Source organism: Rhinoderma darwinii, chromosome 3 (assembly GCF_050947455.1).
Source record: "Rhinoderma darwinii isolate aRhiDar2 chromosome 3, aRhiDar2.hap1, whole genome shotgun sequence".
In the NCBI taxonomy this organism is placed as follows: Eukaryota; Metazoa; Chordata; class Amphibia; order Anura; family Rhinodermatidae; genus Rhinoderma; species Rhinoderma darwinii.
The window spans coordinates 183161569-183183939 of NC_134689.1; the positions used below are offsets into that span (position 1 = coordinate 183161569).

The window sequence follows — 22371 nt, forward strand, 5'->3', positions numbered from 1 at the left end:
TGATCATATTATCGTAATATGGATTGATCTGACTATGGTATCTGTTTCGCTTATATCTGAATGATCTGTTTATATGATAGATCTTTTCCGATATTTGAGCTAGTGTGATAGTCTTACTGAATTTGGCCGTGAATAAGATAAATGGCACTGATATTGGTCCGATTATTATATATTTTTTAGTGCTATATTGAGTCCCCTATCTCTACTATCATGTTTTTCATCCGTGTGTGTCAGTTCTGTCATCGTCGGGACTTACCTGGATTGTTCATTGTACGCGTCTGCGCTTGCGCGGTTTCCGGAGCCGCGCATGCGTGGTCGTGTCTTGACGGCCCGGAGTTTAAGTGACGCGATGCTTTTCCTTTGGACGCGCACGGCTGAAATCATTCCCCTATTGGCTGATGAGCTCAGCTGACCCTGTGACGTATTGCATAAGAGGCGAAACGCGTTGGGGTTTCTCCACCTTTGGGAGTCACCACATCCTTGGAACGATATGGGTCAGTACTAGCGGTGTTTCTTTTGCAATGACTACTGTTTGATACATTTACTCTTCTGAGCTTGCGACAGGTTTAGCTGCAAAACATTTACGTCTACTTAGACAGCAGGTCTGGTTGCACGGAGACGTTCTTTGCTTAACTATTAAGCTCTTTATCCTTTTCATGCCTGTTACTAGATTAAACGCTCTTGCTGATATATACCGACATTGTATATGGTTGTAGCTAACCCTCGTTTCCTTTGTAGTCTATTTTTTATCGTGTTATTTGTATTGTCCAATAAATATATTTTTCTATGCCATTGGCAAATTTACATTTATTGATAGTTTTTGACTCTGTTTCTTTCTCTTGTGTTCTAATTGACATTTGGAGTTTCTATCATTACTGGGGAGTTGAATAAATTTAACCGCACTTGCTGGCGACTTAGCCCATAGACTGTATAGTCCCATGAGATATATGTTGACATTTCTATGTCTGTGAGACTGACTCCATCTTCCACCACTCAGGGTGGCAGGCTTAGGAGTGGGAGAACCTATCACAGCCTGGCCAGACGGACCTAGCTCCCGCCCTCTGTCTATTTATACCTGCCTTTCCTGTTCCTCCTTTGCTTGTGATTCTTCTCGTTTGGTTTCCTGGCCCTGCTGCAGCTTCTTGTACTATTGTCCTTGCTTCATATTGACCCAGGCTTGCTGACTACTCTCCTGCTCTGCGTTTGGTACCTCGTACACTCCTGGTTTGACTCGGCTCGTTCACTACTCTCCTGCTCTGCGTTTGGCACCTCGTACTCTCCTGGTTTGACTCGGCTTGTTCACTTCTCTTGTTGCTCACGGTGTTGCCTTGGGCAACTGCCCCTTTCTCCCCCTAGCTCTGTGTACCCTTGTCTGTTTGTCTGTCGTGCACTTATTGAGCGTAGGGACCGTCGCCCAGTTGTACCCCGTCGCCTAGGGCGGGTCGTTGCAAGTAGGCAGGGACTGAGTGGCGGGTAGATTAGGGCTCACTTGTCTGTCTCCCCAACCCAGTCATTACATAATCACAAGCCCATACCTAGTCTACCCTGGTCCCTGACACCACTATGGACCCCCTTGAGACCCTGGCACAGCAAATGCAGGGTCTCTCCCTACAGGTCCAGGCCCTGGCTCAGAGGGTCAACCAGCCTGATGCTACCATGGTAGTCAAGTGAAACCAAATCTCGCGAGATTACGGAGCTAAACGAGATTTGGTTTCACTTGCCGGAATCTCACAAAAAAGATTCAGAAGTGTCAGGATTCTGAGTACACATGACGTCCAGGCTGGATGGTCATGTGTATTCATTATCAGGACACTGTAGTAATGTTAGGGTTTGTGAAAGTAGCTGCACATAGTGATATAACTATATCGCTAGTGCAGTGTAAATGAATGGCGAGGAGTGCATGAGGCCGATTGGTCAGCGTCATGCACTCCTCTGTACAACGCCCACTTGGTCGAAAGTAAAAGTACGCCCACTTGGGCATTAAGAAAGCTCATTAGCATAAACCAAAATCTCTCCTAACGTTGTGAAAAAAAGATCTTTTTTTTAAATAAAAAGCATTACTGTCACCTACATTACAGCGCCCATCTCCTTATGTAGGAGATAGGACACTTATAATGTGGTGACAGAGCCTCTTTAACTTCTACTAACATCGTTGCGACGTCTATCGCAAGATCAATGTTTAGTTCGTTAAACCAACTCTAGGCCCATTTAATGATGAAAACTTCTAGAGAAGATATATTGGAATCTCTTCTTTTACTAAAAATGATGACAGGAATTTTGGCTGACGCTTCAGACAAATTGGTCAGATTTGCCACCAAGGATGGGGCTCTTTCTAACGCTGCTAGATGAGCATTGTGGTTCAAGATGTGGTCAGGGGACACCAAATCAAAAAGCAACCTTTGTTCCATTTCCTTGACAGGATCTTTGATGTTTGGACCTCTCCTGGATAATATGTTTGAAGCGCAACAGATAGAAAGAAAGGGTTTCCAGAAGGAAAAACAAAAAAAAGACTCCTCAATTTTGTAGGTTTCATCAACAACCAAACTATAGAGGTAAAGGGAAGTCAGGTCACTGGAGTTACCCAAAAGGGGGAAGAGGTCGTGGGTTCCATCTCAACACCATTCTTTCCAGCCCACATAACAATGATGCCAGAAGTGTAGGAGGAGGACTCCTACACTTGTATACCAAGTGGACCAAAATAACCTAGAACCTTTGGGTTCTACAAATTATCAAAGAGGGGTACAAAATAGAGTTCTAGTCATTATCAGGACACTGTAGTAATGTTAGGGTTTGTGAATGTAGCTGCACATAGTGATAGAACTATATCGCTAGTGCAGTGTAAATTAATGGAGAGGAGTGCATGAGGCCGATTGGTCAGCGTCATGCACTCCTCTGTACAACGCCCACTTGGTCGAAAGTAAAAGTACGCCCACTTGGGCATTAAGAAAGCTCATTAGCATAAACCAAAATCGCTCCTAACGTTGTGAAAAAAAGATCTTTTTTTAAAATAAAAAGCATTACTGTCACCTACATTACAGCGCCCATCTCCTTATGTAGGAGATAGGGCACTTATAATGTGGTGACAGAGTCTCTTTAAGACAGATGAAGTTTCCCAGGCTTTTTTCAGCAGTTCATCTGCTTTTCAGTCCATGGGATTCTTAAACGGAGAGGAGTCTTTGAAGGGAACTGCGGTCTTTTTAGCAACGCTTGCCACCGAGACGTCCACTTTTGGGACCTCATCCCAAGGTTTTGTGTCTTCTGAATCAAAAATAAGTCCTAAAATGAAAAGTCTCTTTTCAGAGTCTTCCCATTCCGCCATAATGATTTTCATGAGATTTACATTCACTCGGAAAACCTTTGTTTTCTTTTCCTTAAGGCCCCCCCGTACATTTCATCCTGAATGGTATGGGGTTGATCTTTTTCTGGAATATCCATTGTTTCTCTTAATTGCTTGGATTAAGGTATGTGACATGTCACAACATGTTGTTTATATTGCACGGTGAACGCTGTAAAAAACAAAAAAAAACACAAAAAAAAAAAAAAAAACAGTGCTAGAATTGCTGCATTTTTGGTTTCCTCGCTTCCCAAAAAAAAAAAAATTCATAAATAGTGCTAAAAAAAAACAAAAAACGCATCTACCCCAAAGTGAAACCAATAACAATTACAGGTCGTTCCACAAAAACCAAGCCCTAACACAGCTCCGTCAACGGAAAAATAAAATGTTATGACTCTCAGAACGCAGTGATGCTAAATGATGGCCCAGAGTAATTTTTTAGAATCAGTAGATTATCACTAAAACCCCCACATCATTTGCTAGACCCCACAGGTGGACCCCCGCAGATGCAGCGGAGGACACTTTAGGGTCTTGTGCTGCTTATAGGTCTAGTGCAGAAGTCAAATATTAGGCAATACTGGAGCGCAGATATTTAGTATAATACCCAAAAAACCTGGCCTGTGCATAAAGGATTGGTTCAAAGCGTACCACACCAATCCATGGATTATTAATTTTATTATTCATTCAACCCATCATTACATCATCCTATCATGCCCTGATGCACTCCGCCTAGCTTAAATATGCCCTGATACACTCCACCCAGCTTATTTAGTAACCCACATTATAAGCTGAAATAGCAGTAAAACACCAAACAAAACTACTACCAAGCTAAATCTGCGCTGCAAAAGTCAAAAGTCCTTCTGAGCCTTGCAGTGTGCCCAAACAGCAGTTTATAAGCACATATGGGGTATTACTGTACTCTGGAGAACCCGCTTAATTTATGTGGTGTATGTCTCCAGTGGCACAAGCTGGGCACAACATATTAGGCACGAAGGCCCCGTGCACATGACCGTAAAAATATGGTCCACAAATACAGACCCATTCAGTACTATTGGCCGCGGACACCTTTCCGTATTGCTACGGATAGGTGTCCATGCCGTAAAACTATACCCCAAAAGATAGAACATGTCCTGTCTTTTGCGTTTTACGGCTATGCTCCCATACTTTGTACGGGAGCACGGGCCAAAAATCCTGGCGGCTGTCCACAACTGTTGGCTGTGCCCACAATCGTGGCCCGTGATTACGGGCACGGCCGTGTGCATGAGGCCTGAAATGGCATATCTGTGGAAAAATTGCAATTTTCAACCTGCAACATCCACTGTGCACTAATTTCTGCAAAATACTTGCAGGGTTGAAATGCTCTCAATATCTCTAGATGAATTCCTTGAGGGATGTAGTTTCCAAAATGGTGTAATTTTTCAGGGGTTTCCACTATACTGGTACCTTAGCTCAATGCAACACGGTGTCCGAAAACTAATCTTGTAAAACTTCCACTCCAAAATCCAAATTGCGCAGCTCCCCTTCAGAGCCTTGCTGTGTGTCCAAATAGCAGATTATAAATCAATATGGGGTATTGCCTTACTCAGGAGAAATTAAAATTTTTCCTGTAGTCCTTGTAAAAATGAAAAAAAATTTAGTTTAAGCTCAAAATTTATTAGAAAAAAAATGTAGATTTTAATTTTCACAAAAAATAGCCTTTTGAAATTTCCTTGAAAATGAGAAATTTCTGCTAAAATTGTAAGCCTTGTAACGTCCTAGAATAATAAAAGGATGTTCAAAAAACGATGCCAATCTAAAGTAGACATACGGGAAATGTTAATTAGCAACTATTTTGTGTGGTATAACTATTTGTCTTACACGCAGAAACATTCAAATTGATAAAAATGCTAATTTTTTAAATTTTTCACAAAATTTGTGCTTTTTACAATAAAATACTGAATTTATCGACCAAATTTTACCAGTAACATAAAGTCCAATGTGTCATGAGAAAATCTCAGAATCGCATGGATAGGTAAAAGTTATCACATAAAGTCAGATATGTCAGATTTTAAAAAATAAGGCTGTCAGGAAGGTCAAAAGTGGCCGCAGCGGGAAGGGGGTTAAAAGCTAAACATAATAAAATAGTACTTTGCATACTACAATTTAGTAACTACATACTACAATTGCAAGCCCTTACCTGCAGCACACGTTTGGGTCAACATTTCTTGAAAGAAGCAATTCTACACACTTCACAATATTTTCCTCAAGTGCATGCGACGTACATGCAGACATAAGTACAGTAAATTTATCTAGCAGAAAAAGAAAAGTGCAAATACAACATTTTATACAAGTGTTCACAACTCTCAATTGTGATGCACTTTAATTCGTTAAAATAATTAAAATTACTTCAAATAATAAAGCTGTACTACTAAGGGGATGTCCAGATTTAGGAAATCTTCACACCCATAAAGCATATGGAATATTACAGCTACATACGGTTTAAAAACTAAAATTGCTACCCCTTAAAATCTCAGGGAATATGTAGGATTTGTTAATAGATTCAACTAGACAGGTTAATAAAATATTTCAGATTTCATATTCGAAAAGTCTACATTAACCATTCAAGGCTAAGGGCCTGTTGACATCAGCGCTAGTTCCATCAGAGGAACAGATGAACGGAAAGAATAGTTTCCGTTTGCATCACCATTGATTTCACGGAACAGATTAAGGGAAATCCTGAATGGAAGCCAGCGCTGATGTGAACAGGCCCCAAGTCCCTGTTCACACAGAGTTTTTTGGCGCGGAAACCGCTCCGCAGAACTCGTCAAAAACCGCCCGAAAATGCCTCCCATTGATTTCAATGGGAGTTGGACAAGTTTTTTTACCGCGAGCAAAAAAAACGCGTCGCGGTAAAAAGAAGCAACATGACCGATCGAGGCGGTTTCCATCTCCAAAACCCCATTTCAAATCAGTTAGAAAGGGTAAAAGAACACCTCGACAAGTATTTTCCTCCTTCCAAAAACTTTAGTGTGAACACAGCCTAAAAGGCCTTCCAATTCCTGATTGTCCACAGCAAAATTTCCAAAAAAGCAAAAAAAGGCCGAAATTGACTCCCATTGAGGCGTTTTTTTTACCACGAGCAAGAAAAAAAAAAAAAAAAAAAAAAAGCCTCAAATACCCCATAACGCGTTTTTTGCCAAAAAACACTCGAGGATATTCCATCTTTCTGTTGAAAATATAGCTTTAAAAAAAACGTGGCAAAAAACGCATGTGGTGCAAGACCACTTAAAAAAACCGGAGCTGATTTTTCCAGGCAGAGCTTTCTAATATTTTAACCCCTTCCCGACATCCGCCGTATATATACGGCGCTGTCGGGAGGTGCTTCCCGCAAAGCGCCGTATAGGTACTGCGCAACGGGAAACGGTCATCGGTGCTAATTGCACAGTGACAAAGTAAAGATGGCTGCTGTCCATGATAGCAGGCCATCTCTACTACTCGCCCAGGGTGCCGTTTTGGCCCCCCGCATCGGCGATCGCTGCTATTGGCCAGTCAATTCTGACCGGCCAATAGCAAGGATTTTTGTTAAAACTGCGCCTTTGAGTCACAGGGCACAGTTAGACAGTGGCGATTGGTGCTATCTAAGACAACACCCATCGCCCCCAACGTCACCTAGGGAGGTGGCAGTGATGTCATCTCTAGGAGCGATCTGATTGGTCGGTAATTACAGACCGACCAATCAGTGAACCAGGCAGTGTTGTGAACATCGACACTACTCTGCACGCCGCCATTCCAGTTTGAGGCAGCGTGCAGAGCGGTTGAGTGTCTGCTGCGGATTTGTTGGTATTTGTAGTGCGTCCTGCACTACTGTGTAAATAATAAGAAAGCCCTTTTGCTGCTTCTGTCTGATCACCTTTTTTTTTATTTTTTTTGTGATCAGACAGATTTTTTTGGCCCTGTCCTTGGGCCTGTCCCTGCCCTTGGGCCTGTGCATGTCCCAATCCACCCCCTCCCTGTCCCAATCTACCCCACCCCCTCCCTGTCCGAGTCCTGTGCCCACTGAGAGCTGATCAGTGACCACCATCACTGATCAGCATCTGTGCTCAATTTTTGGCGCAGGATATTTTTTTATTTTATTTGCACCATCTCCCTGTGTGCGCCCTGCGGCCACGAAGTGCTGGTTAGTGACCGCCATCACTGATCAGCATCCGCTGTTTTTTTTTCCCGCAGACTCTATTTGTGCCTTTTTTTCACCCACACCAATTACCTGTGTGGGTCCTGTGACCGCTTATTTTTGTAATTTTTTTCCAATTATAAATTTGCACCATCTATCTGTGTGCACCCTGCGGCTACAGACTGCTGATTAGTTATCAGCATCTGTGATAATTTTTTTACGCAGGTTTTTTTTAGGTCTTTTTTTCACCCGCACCTTTCCATAGTGTGCGTCCTGCGCTGCGTGCTGATCAGTGACGCACATCACTGATCAGCATATTTTCTAGCGCAGGTTTTTCTTTTCTAATACAATATAAAATTTAAAATATAATAGTAGTTAGGTGTAGCTAGTAGGTAGGGAGTTAGGGTAGCAGTGGGGTGTAGTTTCCAAAATAGTGCAACTTGTGGGGGGTTTCCAGTGTTTTGGCACCGCAAGAGCCCTGCAAACTTGACATGGTGCCTAAAATTAATTCTAATAAAAAGGAGGCCCCAAAATCCACTAGGTACTCCTTTACTTCTGAGGCCGGTGCTTCAGTCCATAAGCACACCAGGGCCACATGTGGGATATTTCCTAAATCTGCAGAACCTGGGCAACAAATATTGAGTTGCGTTTCTCTGGTAAAACCTTCTGTGTTACAAAAAAAAAAAAAAAAAAAAAAAAAAAAAAAAAAAAAGATTAAAAATGAATTTCTGCAAAAAAAAAAAAAAATGAAATTTGTAAATATCACCTCTACTTTGCTTTAATTCCTGTGAAACGTCTAAAGGGTTAAGAAACGTTCTAAATGCTGTTTTGAATACTTTGAGGGGTGCAGTTTTTAAAATGGGGTGACTTATTGGGGGTTTCTAATATCTAAAGACCTCAAAGCCACTTCACAACTGAACTGGCCCCTGTAAAAATAGCATTTTGACATTTTCTTGAAAATGTGAGTAATTGCTGCTAAAGTTCTAAGCCTTGTAACGTCCTAAAAAATAAAAATGACGTTCAAAAAACGCTGCTAATCTAAAGTAGACATATGGGGGATGTTAGTTAGCAACATTTTTGTGTGGTATAACTGCCTGTCTTACAAGCAGATACATTTAAATTGAGAAAAATGCTAATTTTTGCAATTTTTCGCTAAATTTTGGTGTTTTTCACAATTAAATACTGAATGTATCGGGCAAATTTTGCCAGTAACAAAGTCCAATGTGTCACGAGAAAACAATCTCAGATACCGCATGGATAGGTAAAAGCATTGCGGAGTTATTACCACATAAAGTGAAACATGTCAGATTTGAAAAATGAGGCTCTGTCAGGAAGGTCAAAAGTGCCCAAAGAGGGAAGGGGTTAACTAATAGTACTGTGATGAACATGCAACATGTAGAACTTATATACAGTACTCAATATAAAAACAAGCAGCAAGTTATTAAGTAGGTCACTATACATACCTCTTTCAAAGTTTGCATTAGCTCCCCTATCCAGAAGAACACGTACGATTTCCAAATTCCCAACACTAGCAGCATACATCAAAGGAGTCCAGCCAAAATGGAAGCAACATTCAACATTTATTCCTAAGGCAAGCAGAATTCAAAATGTTAACAGATCACAATCACATCGAAATAACACGGTGAGATAGATTTATTAATACCTTCTGAGGTATACAAAAATGTAGCAATAGCCTGAACTCCTCCAATATAGGGGCAAAATGTGGAAGAAACAAGTTGATTTGCAAGTCTTGCCTGTCAATCATTCTCTTTAGATTCTATCTCGATGACTATACTGGTCTCGGCAAATAACGGTTGTGCATAGTGTAATAAAAAGTTATGCAATTTCCCCAATATCCGGTCAGTATCAATTCCTTACGGGTTTAAAGACCTCTGCTTGCCTTTATTCAGTGGGAACATGGTTTACTTCCAGGTAATAAAGATCTGTCCTGGGTCACGTGATGGACACACAAGTGCTGGGGTGGTTCAAGACAAAGTTCTGATAACTGTACTGTAAGGCCCGTTCACACGCCAAAATGAGACTCATTGTTCTCAATGGGAATGCAAGTGTCTGTACAGACATTGCACAAATTTTGACAAAAATTACGTGGCACTTATAAATGCGGCGTGCAGATTAGCCCCATTGAATGGGGCCTTTCCGCCGCGCGACAAAACTGCTATCCAAGAAAAGCATCGGATTTCTATTGCAAATCCGACCTGCGATAACATAGCCTAAGGGTATGTCGTAGATCTGTCACAGATGTTCGTTGCGGATTCAGAACCAATAATTTGCAACAATTTAGAGTAAATTATAGGGCTGGGAAACTAAATCGTAAAAAAAAAAAAAAAAAAAAAAATTCAGCGCAGATAACCGAGGTAATCTTTCGCATTTCGTGTTTTTTTTTTTTCTCTCAGTTTCAACTGTATCTGCATTCTCAGGACGCAGATACAGTTGAATCCTATAGTAGAATAGTGAGTGGTCAGTCTGAACAGGCGCGATGACGTCATTGCTTTGCGCCTGTCTGCGCTGGACTTCTGCCATATATTGGCGTTTCAGGCATCCTATTGGTCCACGGAGTCTTCAATGCCTGCACTATTTACTTTGTTCACCCTCAATAACCGCGCGTTATGGCGAGCGGGCAATGCCCACCATTATATGCGGTGTTGATTGTGCAATATACAGGGATCATGTATATTACCCCCATCATCACCGTGTATAGCAGCCATCAGCCCTGTATATAACCCTCATCATCCCTGCATATTACCCCATCAACCCTGTATGCAGGGATGACAGGAGTTATATACAGGGATGATTACGGTTATACACAGGAATGATGGGGGTAACATACAGGGGTCCCTATATATATATATATATATATATATATATATATATATATATATATATATATATATATATATACATACACACACACACACACAAGCCTGCCATCATCCCTGTATTTAACCCCATCATCCGTGTATATACCATTGGGGCACTGTCTGCTCGTCGTGGCTTGTGGGCATTGAGGGTAAACAAGAAGTAAATGGGATGGGCATTGAGGACACCATTGACCTGAAATGCCGGTATATGGCAGAAGTCCAGCGGAATCTGAAAATATGCGCCAAGCCACAAAGACTGGAGGAGAATAGGGATCTCCTCCACTCGTCGTTGGAACAGGGGTTAGGTGAGTGTATCTTATTATTTTTATTAGGCACCATTGGGGCTGTGTGTGGGTATTATACTGCGTGGGGGCAGCTATGGGAGAATTATACTGTGTGAGCGGTAGTATCACGGGGTATATTATATACAGTAGTATACAGCAGGCTTAGGAGATCTATATTCATTTAATGGCGTGGCATGCAAATAGGGGTGTGGCCTAAAAATAATTTATTAATCGTAATCGAGGTTACATGTTCAATTAATCAGGATTTTAATTTAGGCCATAATCGCCCAGCCCTAGTACATTTCACGTATTCCGTGCTAGAAATGAGAAGTGTACCGTATGCCCATTCTGTTTTGGAAATCGCAAATCCACAGCAAAGGCCATGACTAAAGCCGCATATCAGCCTTGTAGTCGACTACAGTATGGATTCCATCAAAACGACGGAACTCTTACACAACTGAGACAAACGGAAACCATTGGCACCCGATCTGTCATTGAAATCAATGGTGATGGAAACGGAGACCCATGGTTTCCGTTTGTTTCAGTCAGGGCTGCATTCTGACGGAAAGCTCAGACAGAACCTCAGAATAGAGCCCTGACGCAGATGTGAACGAAGCCTTACAAAGACTTCTATCATCTCACTATTCAGTAAGCAGATAACACAAACATTATTTGTATATGTTATAATTGTGGAAAAAACAAAAAAATAGTCCAAAAACCCCTTGGCAGCAAAACTGTTTAATAAAACTACATTCCCAGCTTTAAAAAAAAAAAAATATTAAAAAATTATTTTTATGATCTCAAACGTTGGGCGCACAATATATTATGAGAAGGGGCCACATTCAAAAGTTTGTGGGGGAGTGGCAACACCATATCCCTAGATCAGTATTGTAAATATGATATTAAATTAGTTGGTCACATTAACCCCTTCCCGACATTTGCCGTATGGATAAGTCATGGAAAGCTAATGCTTCCCGCATTTTGCCGCATCCATACGCCAAATGCTTGGCACTGGCTCAGAAGCTGAGCCTATGCCATCATCGCCGGATGTCAGCGGTATCTTACAGCTGACATCCGGCTGTAATGGCGGGGACTGAAGTTAGCTTTGATGTCCGCCTTTAACCACTGAAATGCAGCGCTCAAACGCGATCGCTGCATTTAAGGTGTTTGCAGCTCATCGGAACCCCAGCAATGAAATTGCCGGGGGTTCCGGTGGCTGCAATGGCAACTGGAGGCCTAATACTGGCCTCCTGGTCTACCTAACACGGAAGCCGTTCAGGATCCGCCCGGCGGCAGGCCCTGAACGGCGGTCCGCAGCCGCCAGCAAGATGACGCCGGCTCAGGAGCTGGGCCGGCGTCATCAGCGGTGGATGTCAGCTGTATGTTACAGCTGATATCCACCTGTAATTGCAGAAACCGGAGCTAGCTCCGATCCCTGCCGTTAACCACATAAAAAGTGCTATAAATTAGGTATCGCCGGAACGGGACTGACCCGCATGGTGAACGCTGTATAAATTTTATTTTAAAAAACTATGACAGAATTGCGTTTTTTTGATTACCTGGCCTCCCAAAAAATAGGATAAAAAATTATCAAAAAGTCGAAAGTTTTCCCCCGAAATGGTACCGGTAATAACTACAGCCCTCAAACCTCTAAGTCTATGGAAAAATAAAATTAGTTAAGGCTCCAATAGGTCAGAAAATAAAAAATATGCAGTTTTGCAGGTCCGAGGGGAACATTTCTTCTGTTTCAAGAGGCGATTTATCAAGGTCCTGAAATTAGGGAACCAGGAAGTGTAGGGCCCTAACATATCCGCTGGAAGCGACGGTGCCCTTATTATACCAGGACAACACTTTCCTAGCAAAATTCCCCAAACTGCAAAGGTGCGGAGTGTGGACCAAAAGGGAGATAAGAAAGGACACCATTTATCAGTGCGACTCTGGCCTGTGCAGAAAGGATTGCTCCAAAGCGTAACACACATCTATGGATTATTTTATTGTTTTTTTACTCCATTATTATACCACCTGACTATGCCCCGGATATAGTCTGCCCAGCTTACATATGCCACCACATTATAAACGGAAACACCAGCAATACTCAAACAAAACTACTACCAAGCAAAATCCGCCCTCCAAAAGCCAAATGGCGCTCCCTCCCTTCTGAACCCTACAGCATGCCAAAACAGCAGCTTACTTCCACATATATGGCATCACCATAACCGAGAGAACCCTTTTAACAATTTTTGGGGTTTGTGTCTCCAGTGGCACAAGCTGGGCACGACATATTTGCCACTGAAATGGCATATCTAGGGAAAAATATAAAATTTGTAATTTGCACCATCCGCAGCGCAATCATTTATGGAAAAGACCTGTAGGGTGAAAATGCTCACTGCACCCCTTAATAAATGCCTTGAGGGGTGTAGATTCCAAAATGGGGTCACTTCTCAGGGGTTTCTTTTTATTATCTCACATCTGAGCCCTGCAATTGTGAACCAATACTTTGTAAATCGCCAAATTAGGCCTCAATTTTACATGATACTCTTTCACTCCTGAACCCTGTTAAATGTCCAGGCAAAAGATTAGGGCGACATGTATGGTGTTTCTAATACCGGAAAACACCGCAAAATAATAGAAAGCAGTCTTGATATGGTGGCACAAGCTGGGCACCACATATTGGCATATATATGGAAAAATTCCCATTTTCACTCTGCAACATCGAGTGCACACAAATTGCCGTACTCTGGAGAAATTTCTTTACAAATGTTGGGGTTGTTTTTGCCCTTTATTAGTTAAGACATTTTGAGCTAAAGCTACATCTTATTGAAGAAAAAGGATTGTTTTTATTTTCACTGCCCAATTCTAATAAATTCTATGAAACACCTGTGGGGTCAAAATGCTCACTACACCCCTAGATGAATTCCCCAAGGGGTGTAGTTTCCTAAATGAGGTCACTTTTTTGGGCGTTTTCATTGTTTTGGTCCCTCAGGTGCTTTGCAAATGTGACATGGCCTACGCAAACCATTCCTGCTAAATGTGATCGCCAAAAGCCAAATGGCGCTCTTTTCCTTCTAAGTCCTGCCGTGTTTCCAAACAGCCGTTTAAGACCAAATGTGAGGTATTGTTTTACTCGGGAGAAATTGCGTTACAGATTTTGCGGCGCTTTTTCTCCTTTCGTCCTTGTGGAAATGAGAAAAAAAAATTAGCTAAACCTAAATTTTCTTTGACAAAATGTAGATTTTCATTTTCAGGGCCTACTTCCAATAATTTCTGCAAAAAACCTGTGGGGTCAAAACGCTCTCTATACCCCTAGATAATTTTCTCAATGGGTGTAGTTTCCAAAATAGGGTCACTTGTGGGGGGTTTCCACTGTTTTGTCCCCTCAGGGGCTTTGTAAATGTGAGGCCTCATTTACACGAGTGTGTGCGTTTTGCGCACGCAAAAAAACGCAGCGTTTTGCGTGCGCAAAAGGCACTTGACAGCTCTGTGTGTCATCAGTGTATGATGCGCGGCTGCGTGATTTTCGCGCAGCCGCCATCATAGAGATGAGGCTAGTCGACGTCAGTCACGGTCCATGGTGCTGAAAGAGTTAACTGATCGGCAGTAACTCTTTCAGCACCCTCGACAGTGAATTCCGATCACAATATACAGCAACCTGTGAAGAAAAAAAAAAAAAGACGTTCATACTTACCAAGAACGTCCTGCTTCCTCCAGTCCGGTCTCCCGGCCGTTGCCTTGGTGACGCATCCCTCTCAACATCCGGCCCCACCTCCCTGGATGACGCGGCAGTCCATGTGACCGCTGCAGCCTGTGATTGGCTGCAGCCTGTGCTTGGCCTGTGATTGGCTGCAGCTGTCACTTGGACTGAATTGTCATCCCGGGAGGTCAGACTGGAGGAAGAAGCCGGGAGTTATCGGTAAGTCAGAACTTCTTTTTTTTTTTTCACACATGTATATTGTGATCGGAAGTCACTGTCCAGGGAGCTGAAGCAGTTTAACTCTTTCAGCACCCTGGACAGTGACTGTCTCCTGCCGGGTTCGGTCAAAACGAGTTCGGCCGAACCCGGTGAAGTTCGGTTCGCTCATCTCTAAGACACTCCGTTTGGATGTTTGTAAACAGAAAAGCACGTGGTGCTTTTCTGTTTACATTCAGTTTGACAGCTCTTGCGCGAATCACGCAGTTCGCACGGAAGTGCTTCCGTGCGACCTTCGTGGTTTTCACGCACCCATTGACTTCAATGGGTGCGTGATGCGCGAAAAACGCAGAATTTTAGAACATGTCGTGAGTTTTCTTCAGCGCACTCACGCTGAGCAAAACTCACGGACTGTCTGCATGCCCCCATAGACTTGTATAGGTCCGTGCGACCCGCGTGAAAAGCACGCGAGTCGCACGGACGTATATCACGTTCGTGTAAATGAGGCCTGACATGGCCTCCGCAAATCATTCCTGCTAAATTTGAACTCCAAAAGCCAAAATTGCGCCCTTTCACTTCTGAGCCCTGCCGTGTGTCCAAACAGCAGTCTATGACCACATGTTGGGTATTGTTTTACTCGGGAGAAATTGCTTTACAAATTTTGCGGGCTTTTTCTCCTTTAGTCTTTGTGGAAATTAAAAAAAATAAAAAAAAATCGCTAAACCTACATTTTCTTTGAAAAAAATTTAGATTTTAATTTTCATGGCCTACTTACAATAATTTCTGTAAAAAACCTGTGTGGTCAAAATGCTCACTATACTTCTAGATAAATTCCTTGAGGTGTGTAGATTCCCAAATGGGGTCACTTTTGTGGGATTTCCACTGTTTTGGCACCGCAAGAGCCCTTCAAAACTGACATGGTGCCCAAAATATATTCTATTAAAAATTAGGCCCCAAAATCCACTAGGTGCTCCTTTGCTTCGGAGGCCAGTGCTTCAGTCCAGTAGCATGCTAGGGCCACATGTGGGATATTTCCTAAAACTGCGGAAGCTGGGCAATAAAAATGGAGTTGCATTTCTCTGGTAAAACTTTGTGTTACAAAAAAAATGGATTACAAATTAATTTCTGCAAAAAAATTATTTGCTTTAATTCCTGTGAAATATCTAAAGGGTTAACCCCTTCCCGCTCCTGGACGTACTATTAGGTCATGGTAACCATAGCGTTCGCGCTCCATGACCTAATAGTACGTCTCGGGAGTAACGGCTGTTTCGGCCGTCCTCCCGACACATACAGGAGCTATGACAGCTGCTGTCTCGTACAGCAGCTGTCACAGCTCCTACAGCGGGGACCGATCGCTGTGTCCCCGCTGATTAACCCCTGAAAAGCCGTGTTCAATAGCGATCACGGCTTTTTAGGGGTTAAGCTACAACCGCCAGCCTGCTATACGATAGCGGCTGGCGATGGTGACTATGGCAACCGGACACCAAACAATGGCGTCCGGCTATGCCATCGACGGAAGCCTAGTGGGTCCTGACGAAGTCAGGACCCACTATGCTTGCTGTCAGTGAGTAGCTGACAGCTCTGATACACTGCACTACGCATGTAGTGCAGTGTATTAGAATAGCGATCAGGGCCTCCTGCCCTCAAGTCCCCTAATGGGACAAAGTAATAAAGTAGAAAAAAAGCTGTGTAAAAATAAGAAAATATAAGATTTAAAAGTAAGTAAAAATCCCCCCTTTTCCCTTATCAGTCCTTTATTATTAATAAAAATATATAAACAAACAAATAAACTATACATAATTGGTATCGCCGCGTCCGTAACGGCCTGAACTACAAAATTATTTTGTTATTTATCCCGCGCAGTGAACGCCGTAAAAGAAAATAATAAACCGTACCACAATCACAATTGTTTGGTCACTTCACCTCCCAAAAAATGGAATAAAAAGAGATCAAAAAGTCACATGTACCTAAAAATGGTACTGATCGAAACTACAGTTCGTTACGCAAAAAATAAGTCCTCGCACGGCTTTATTGATGGAAAAATAAAAACGTTCTGGCTCTTAGAACATGGTAACACAAAAAGTGAATGATTTTTTACAAAACGTATTTTATTGTGCAAACGCCATAAGACATAAAAAAAACCTATAAACATATGGTATCGCCATAATCGAATCGCGCCGCAGAATAAAGTGAATATGTCATTTATAGCGCACGGTGAACGCTGTAAAAAAAAAATCAAATAAAAAAACAATAGTAGAATTGCTGTTTTTTAGTCACCACACCACCTAAAAATAGAATAAAAACTGATCAAAAAGCCGCATGCACCCCAAGAAAACTACAATGAATTCCTCAAGGTGTCTAGTTTCCAAAATGGGGTCACTTTTGGGGGGTTTCCACTGTTTTGGCTCCACAAGACCTCTTCAAACTGGACATGGTGCCTAATAAAAAGGAGGGCTCAAAATCCACTGGGTGCGCCTTTGCTTCGGAGGCCGGTGCTTCAGTCCATTACCGCACTAGGGCCACATGTGGGATATTTCTCAAAACTGCAGAATCTGGGCAATACGTATTAAGTTGCGTTTCTCTGATAAAACTTTTTGTGTTATAAAAAAAATAAAATGGTATAAAGAGGATTTTCTGACAAAAAAAAAAAATGTACATTTCACCTCTACTCTGCTCTAAATTTCTGTGAAATACCTAAAGGGTTCATAAACTTTCTAAATGCGGTTGTTAATACTTTGAGGGGTCTAGTTTCTAAAATGGGGTGTTTGATAGGGGTTTCTAATATATGGGCCCCTCAAAGCAACTTCAGAACTGAACTGTAACCTAAAAAAAATTAATAAATTAGTCAATACTTCGCTTCTTACATTATACTGATAATGAGCCGTGCCCACCTCGAGATGACCCCAGTTTTGACCGTTTGTATAAACGGAGACCCCTATTAGACCGTTTCAGTGCCCGGTTTTCCCAAGCATACACCCCCGAGAAGTGTATTTCTATTGATGAGTCCCTGGTACATTTTAAAGGGAGGGTTCAATTCCGCAAGTACCTGCCAGGTAAGGAGGCAAGGTATGGCGTGAAGATGTATAAGCTGTGCGACAGTGCATCAGGGTATACCTACAAATTCTGTGAGATTCCAGCAAGCCACGTGTAATCTCGCGAGATTACGGAGGTAAACGAGATTTCGTTTCCCTTGCTGGAAATCTCACAGAAAAGATTTAGAAGTGTCAGGATTCTGAATACACATGACGTCCAGGCTGGATTTCATGTGTATTCATTATCAGGACACTTGATTAATGTTAATCTCTGTGTATGTGGCTGCACATCGATGCTGTGTAAATGGAGAGGAGTGTATGACGCTGACTGGTCACTGATTGGTCAGCGTCATACACGTAAACATGCCCAGTTAAAAACACAATAGACGCCCAGTTGGACATAACGAAAAAAAAAACGCCCAATTGTCCATTTCAAAGCTCATTTTCATATATATAAAATAGCTCATAACTTGGCCAAAAATGACAAACAAAAACGTTACTGTTATCTACATTGCAGCGCCGATCACATGCAATAGGAGATAGGGATTTGAGAATCTGGTGACAGAGCCTCTTTAAGAAACTTTCTAAATGCGGTTTTGAATACTTTGAGGGGTGAAGTTTTTAAATTGGGGTGACTTTTTGGGGATTTCGAATATAAAAGGCCCTCAAAGCCACTTCACATCTGAACTGGCCCCTGTAAAAATAGCCTTTTGAAATTTTCTTGAAAATGTGAGAAATTGGTGCTAAAGTTCAAAGCCTTGTAACGTCCTAGAAAAATAAAAGGATGTTCAAAAAAAACAATGCCAATCTAAAGTAGACATATGGGGGATGTTAATTAGCAACAATTTTGTGTGGTATAACGGCCTGTCCCACAAGCAGATACATTTAAATTCTGAATGTATCGAGCAAATTTTGCTATTAACAAAGTCCAATGTGTCACGAGAAAACAGTCTCAGAATTGTTTGGCTAGGTAAAAGCATTCCGGAGTTATTACCACATAAAGTGAAACATGTCAGATTTGAAAAATGAGGCCTTGTCCGGAAGGTCAAAAGTGGCCAAAGAGGGAAGGGGTTAAAATAAATTTAGGTACAAGAGAATAACTTAGAAAGCTTGTTTACATACTAATTAGTTTCTTTCTAGCAGCCGGCGATACCAAGATGCCTAAAAGGGGTTTTCTGGTCATGGGGCAGTGTTTTTATACTGATGACCTATTCACAGGATAGGTCATCAGTATATGATCGGTGGGGGTCTGACACCCGGACCGATCAGCTGTTACGGCTGAAGCAGTGTTGGGTAACTGCAGCTCTGCTCCTATTTACTGCAACACGGCCAATATACAGTGGTCGGAGCCTTCTGCTTCTGACTCCGAACACTGTATAACCCCCGGTTGCAACAACAGCTGATCGGTGCGCGGTCTGTGTGTCTAACCCCCACCGATCATATACTGATGACCTATCCAAAAGATAGGTCATCAGTATTAAAGGATTTTTCTGGTCATGGGGAGTTTTTTTTTTTTTTTTAAGATGCCTGTATCTGCACACGCACTGGACATGGTATTCTATAGTACCGTGTAGGTGAAGCAGTCACCTATATGTATATCACTCGAGACTGCTTCTGTTACATTACATGGACGGGGAAAATGCACATCTTCATTGTTTACATTAAGACTAGAGATTTATTGGTAACTTAAATAGCAGTCTATGCGTTTTCATCTCAAGTCACTATAAAGTGGCTAAGCCATTTAATAGCCAACATGGTTTTAGAATGGATATGTGGTTCAGGTCATGCTGCATAATTTTTACTCACCCGAATCTAGGAGATCTTCGACTAACTTCACATTTCCTGTTGTCAGAGCACTCTTAAGAGAATCTTCACTGTTTTCAGTGACCAACTTCGCATTCAGTATCTATAAATAAAATTAAAAGTTATAGTTACTGTAGAAATTGTTAAAACACTAGAATGGGGCTAGAAAGAGGGTCTATTGAACTGACGATCCATCTAATTCCTGCTCCAGAAACACAAACAGCTGAGCTTACAGAAGAAAGATACACAATTATTGCACATAATCACTGCATAGCAAGGGGACATTTTCATTTTTAGCAGGAGGTACATAAATATTGCAGAGTCTTTCCTAAAGGATCTTGAGAAATGCTACTTACTAATAGCACACCTACTTTAATTCTCCTTTTGACTTGCAAACTACTCAGCATTCCAACGAGGAAAACAGTCTGTCCAACCTGGCTCAGAGCGGGGTACAGAGTATAAATATGCAACGGTGTTGTTCAGTTATGCGCCTATGAGGCATTGAAAAATGCTGGGTTCTTCTACGATACACCTCATGCAGGTACATTCAGAACGGCAAAAGGAGCAACAGAGCAGATACATGAAAAATGATGTCCTACTCGACAGATGACTTTACAGTGGCCTGAAGACCATATACAATCGGTACCTGTCTACTTCGCTTCCAAGATTAGTCTAGCTGCGTAAAGTGCACCAAATCTAAGCATTTCTGCCCTCCTGTATCAATCTGGTGTTTTACATACTTGCATGAACAGTAGTTGCATAGAAAACACATTTAGGGTAAAAGTTCACACAGGGCAGATACGCTGATTAAAAGGTACACAGCGTATCCATCCTGGAGCTTGAAGGGAATTCCGCCAGAAAAAAAAACGTACAAATTGTGGTGCAGTTTTTCGGGTAGAATGTGTGCTGCGGAAACACTGCAGGAAAAAAACAAAAAAAACAATTTATACTTACCACCCGGGCGTTGTCCCTCTGTTCTCGGTGCAGCCCGGCTTCCTGGGATGACGCTGCAGTGCCTGTAACCACTGCAGCCTGTGATTGACGTCATTCCACGAGGCTGGCCCAGACGAAGAACAGAGGTATGTGTGTCTATGACTACGCCCGGGGGGTAAGTATAAACTTTTTATTCATTCTTTTATTTCTTAGTTGCAATTTTTGATGCGGAATCAGTTTTTCCGCCGGGAAAATCAAAACATTTGCCTATTCGTTGCACTTTTACTTCCCAATTGAATTCAATGGGAAACACCTGCAACAGAAGTGTAGCGATTCCGCAGCATGAATGTACATGCTGCGGATTTAAAAAACACAGAACTATTGACTGCAGGTCCATTTATGAACGGTTTCTCTGCTGATTTTTTTACGCAGCTTGTGGATGAAATTTGTTCGAATCTCATCCACTCTGCCGCTACTGTAATTCACTGTAGATTTTTTGCGACGAAATCTGAAGCAGAATATCAGCAGTGTTTACGCCGTGTGTGTCCTTATTGCTGTGATACAATGCACTGGGCACGATGGCAGAAAGTGCTAATCAGTAAGGCCTCATGCACACGACCGTGTTTTTGCGTCCGCAATTCAACCGCAAATCCACGGGTTAATTGCGGACCCATTCATTTCTATGTGGCCATACCCACTATCCGTGTTTTCACGGCTCTCCGCATGTCCGCACATCCGTGCCGCAGAAACTCCGGACATGTCTTATTATGGGCCGCAAATGCGGTGCGGACATGCCAATAGAAGTCAATGGGCCCGTGGAAATTGCGGATACACCGCCGTGTGTCATCCGCAGTTTGCGGATTTGCGGATCATGTGACCTTCTAAAGGGGGTTTGACCAAGCTTTTGGCATCCTGTTTAAAAGTCCTTTTTTTTTTTTCATCCGCATTTTTGCGGATTACGTACGGATGAACTGCGGATTACATACGGATGAACTGCGGATGACATTCCACGGAACACGGTCCTGGAATTTGCGGACCAGAAAAACACCACGGTCGTGTGCATGAGGCCTAAAGTCACAAACTCTCAAATAGTGCTGCAAATCATGTAGTGGACATTAATAAATCATACCTCACCATGTGTAGATAGATAAAGGATAATAATAAAAAAAAAAAAAAAAGCTTTCTTCCCTAAACTACGATAAGACAAAATATAAAATCTTTAACTACAAAAAAAAAAGGGAAGGGTGGTCACTGAATTCTACAATGATCACACCACGGAAACTAGGTGAAAGAAAAACTACCTTACAAAGAGATCAACTGCAGATTTCTGGAAAAGACAGCCACAAGCTTATGTTTGCTTGTGTTTTTCAATCAGATTGTTTGGGGTACTTTCATACTGCTGCTGAATACAAAAGTATAGTAACGGTATGGATTATTTTCCACCAAAGCGCAGTGGGCAGATTTTTTTAGCGCCATAAATTCAGACAAAATAAAGCTATACTAGACAGGAAGAAACTGCGCCAATTGAAATCGCAAAGGTACTAAACATTTTAGACACTTCTCTTTATACCACCTCATGGCTGGCGTAACTTTACACCAATAAATTCTGCAATCCGGTACATTTGAGGACTCCTCTTAGAAATGCTCCCTTTTAACCTCTTCCGGACCACTCAAAGGACTATAAATGTCCGGGCGGTCCGCAATTAACTCTGCAAAACGTCCTGCAGAGTTAGCAGGTTTGCCGCTCACCGGCGGGCTTTAGCTCAGTGATACAGCTGTCTCTAGACAGCTGTATCATGGAACTTTAACCAGAGACCACTCAGCGTGGTCTACGATCATGTGATCGCTGTGACAACCTGTCACAACAATCACATTGCTTCGAACAGCAGCGCTTACGTGCCGTCTATGAGGAGCTCCGTGATACAGCTGTCTAGAGACAGCTGATAACACGAAGCTTTCACCGGGAGACCATTGGTCTCCGGTCATGTGATCGCTGTGACAGCCTGTCACAGCGATCACCAGTTGAATCTTCTCCCTCTCTGGCAGACT

General features: G+C 42.2%; 1 protein-coding gene across 1 annotated transcript in view; it reads right to left on the reverse strand.

The window, feature by feature from the left end:
- Window positions 1-22371, reverse strand: part of ASZ1 (ankyrin repeat, SAM and basic leucine zipper domain containing 1) — a 197167-nt gene that overhangs the window by 156553 nt on the left and 18243 nt on the right. The window contains exons 2-4 of the mRNA XM_075855045.1: window positions 19393-19492; window positions 8948-9070; window positions 5511-5622 (exon numbers count right to left, since the gene is read on the reverse strand). Of these exons, the coding sequence (XP_075711160.1) occupies window positions 5511-5622; window positions 8948-9070; window positions 19393-19492 (335 nt within the window). The remainder of the gene's footprint in view (window positions 1-5510; window positions 5623-8947; window positions 9071-19392; window positions 19493-22371) is intronic.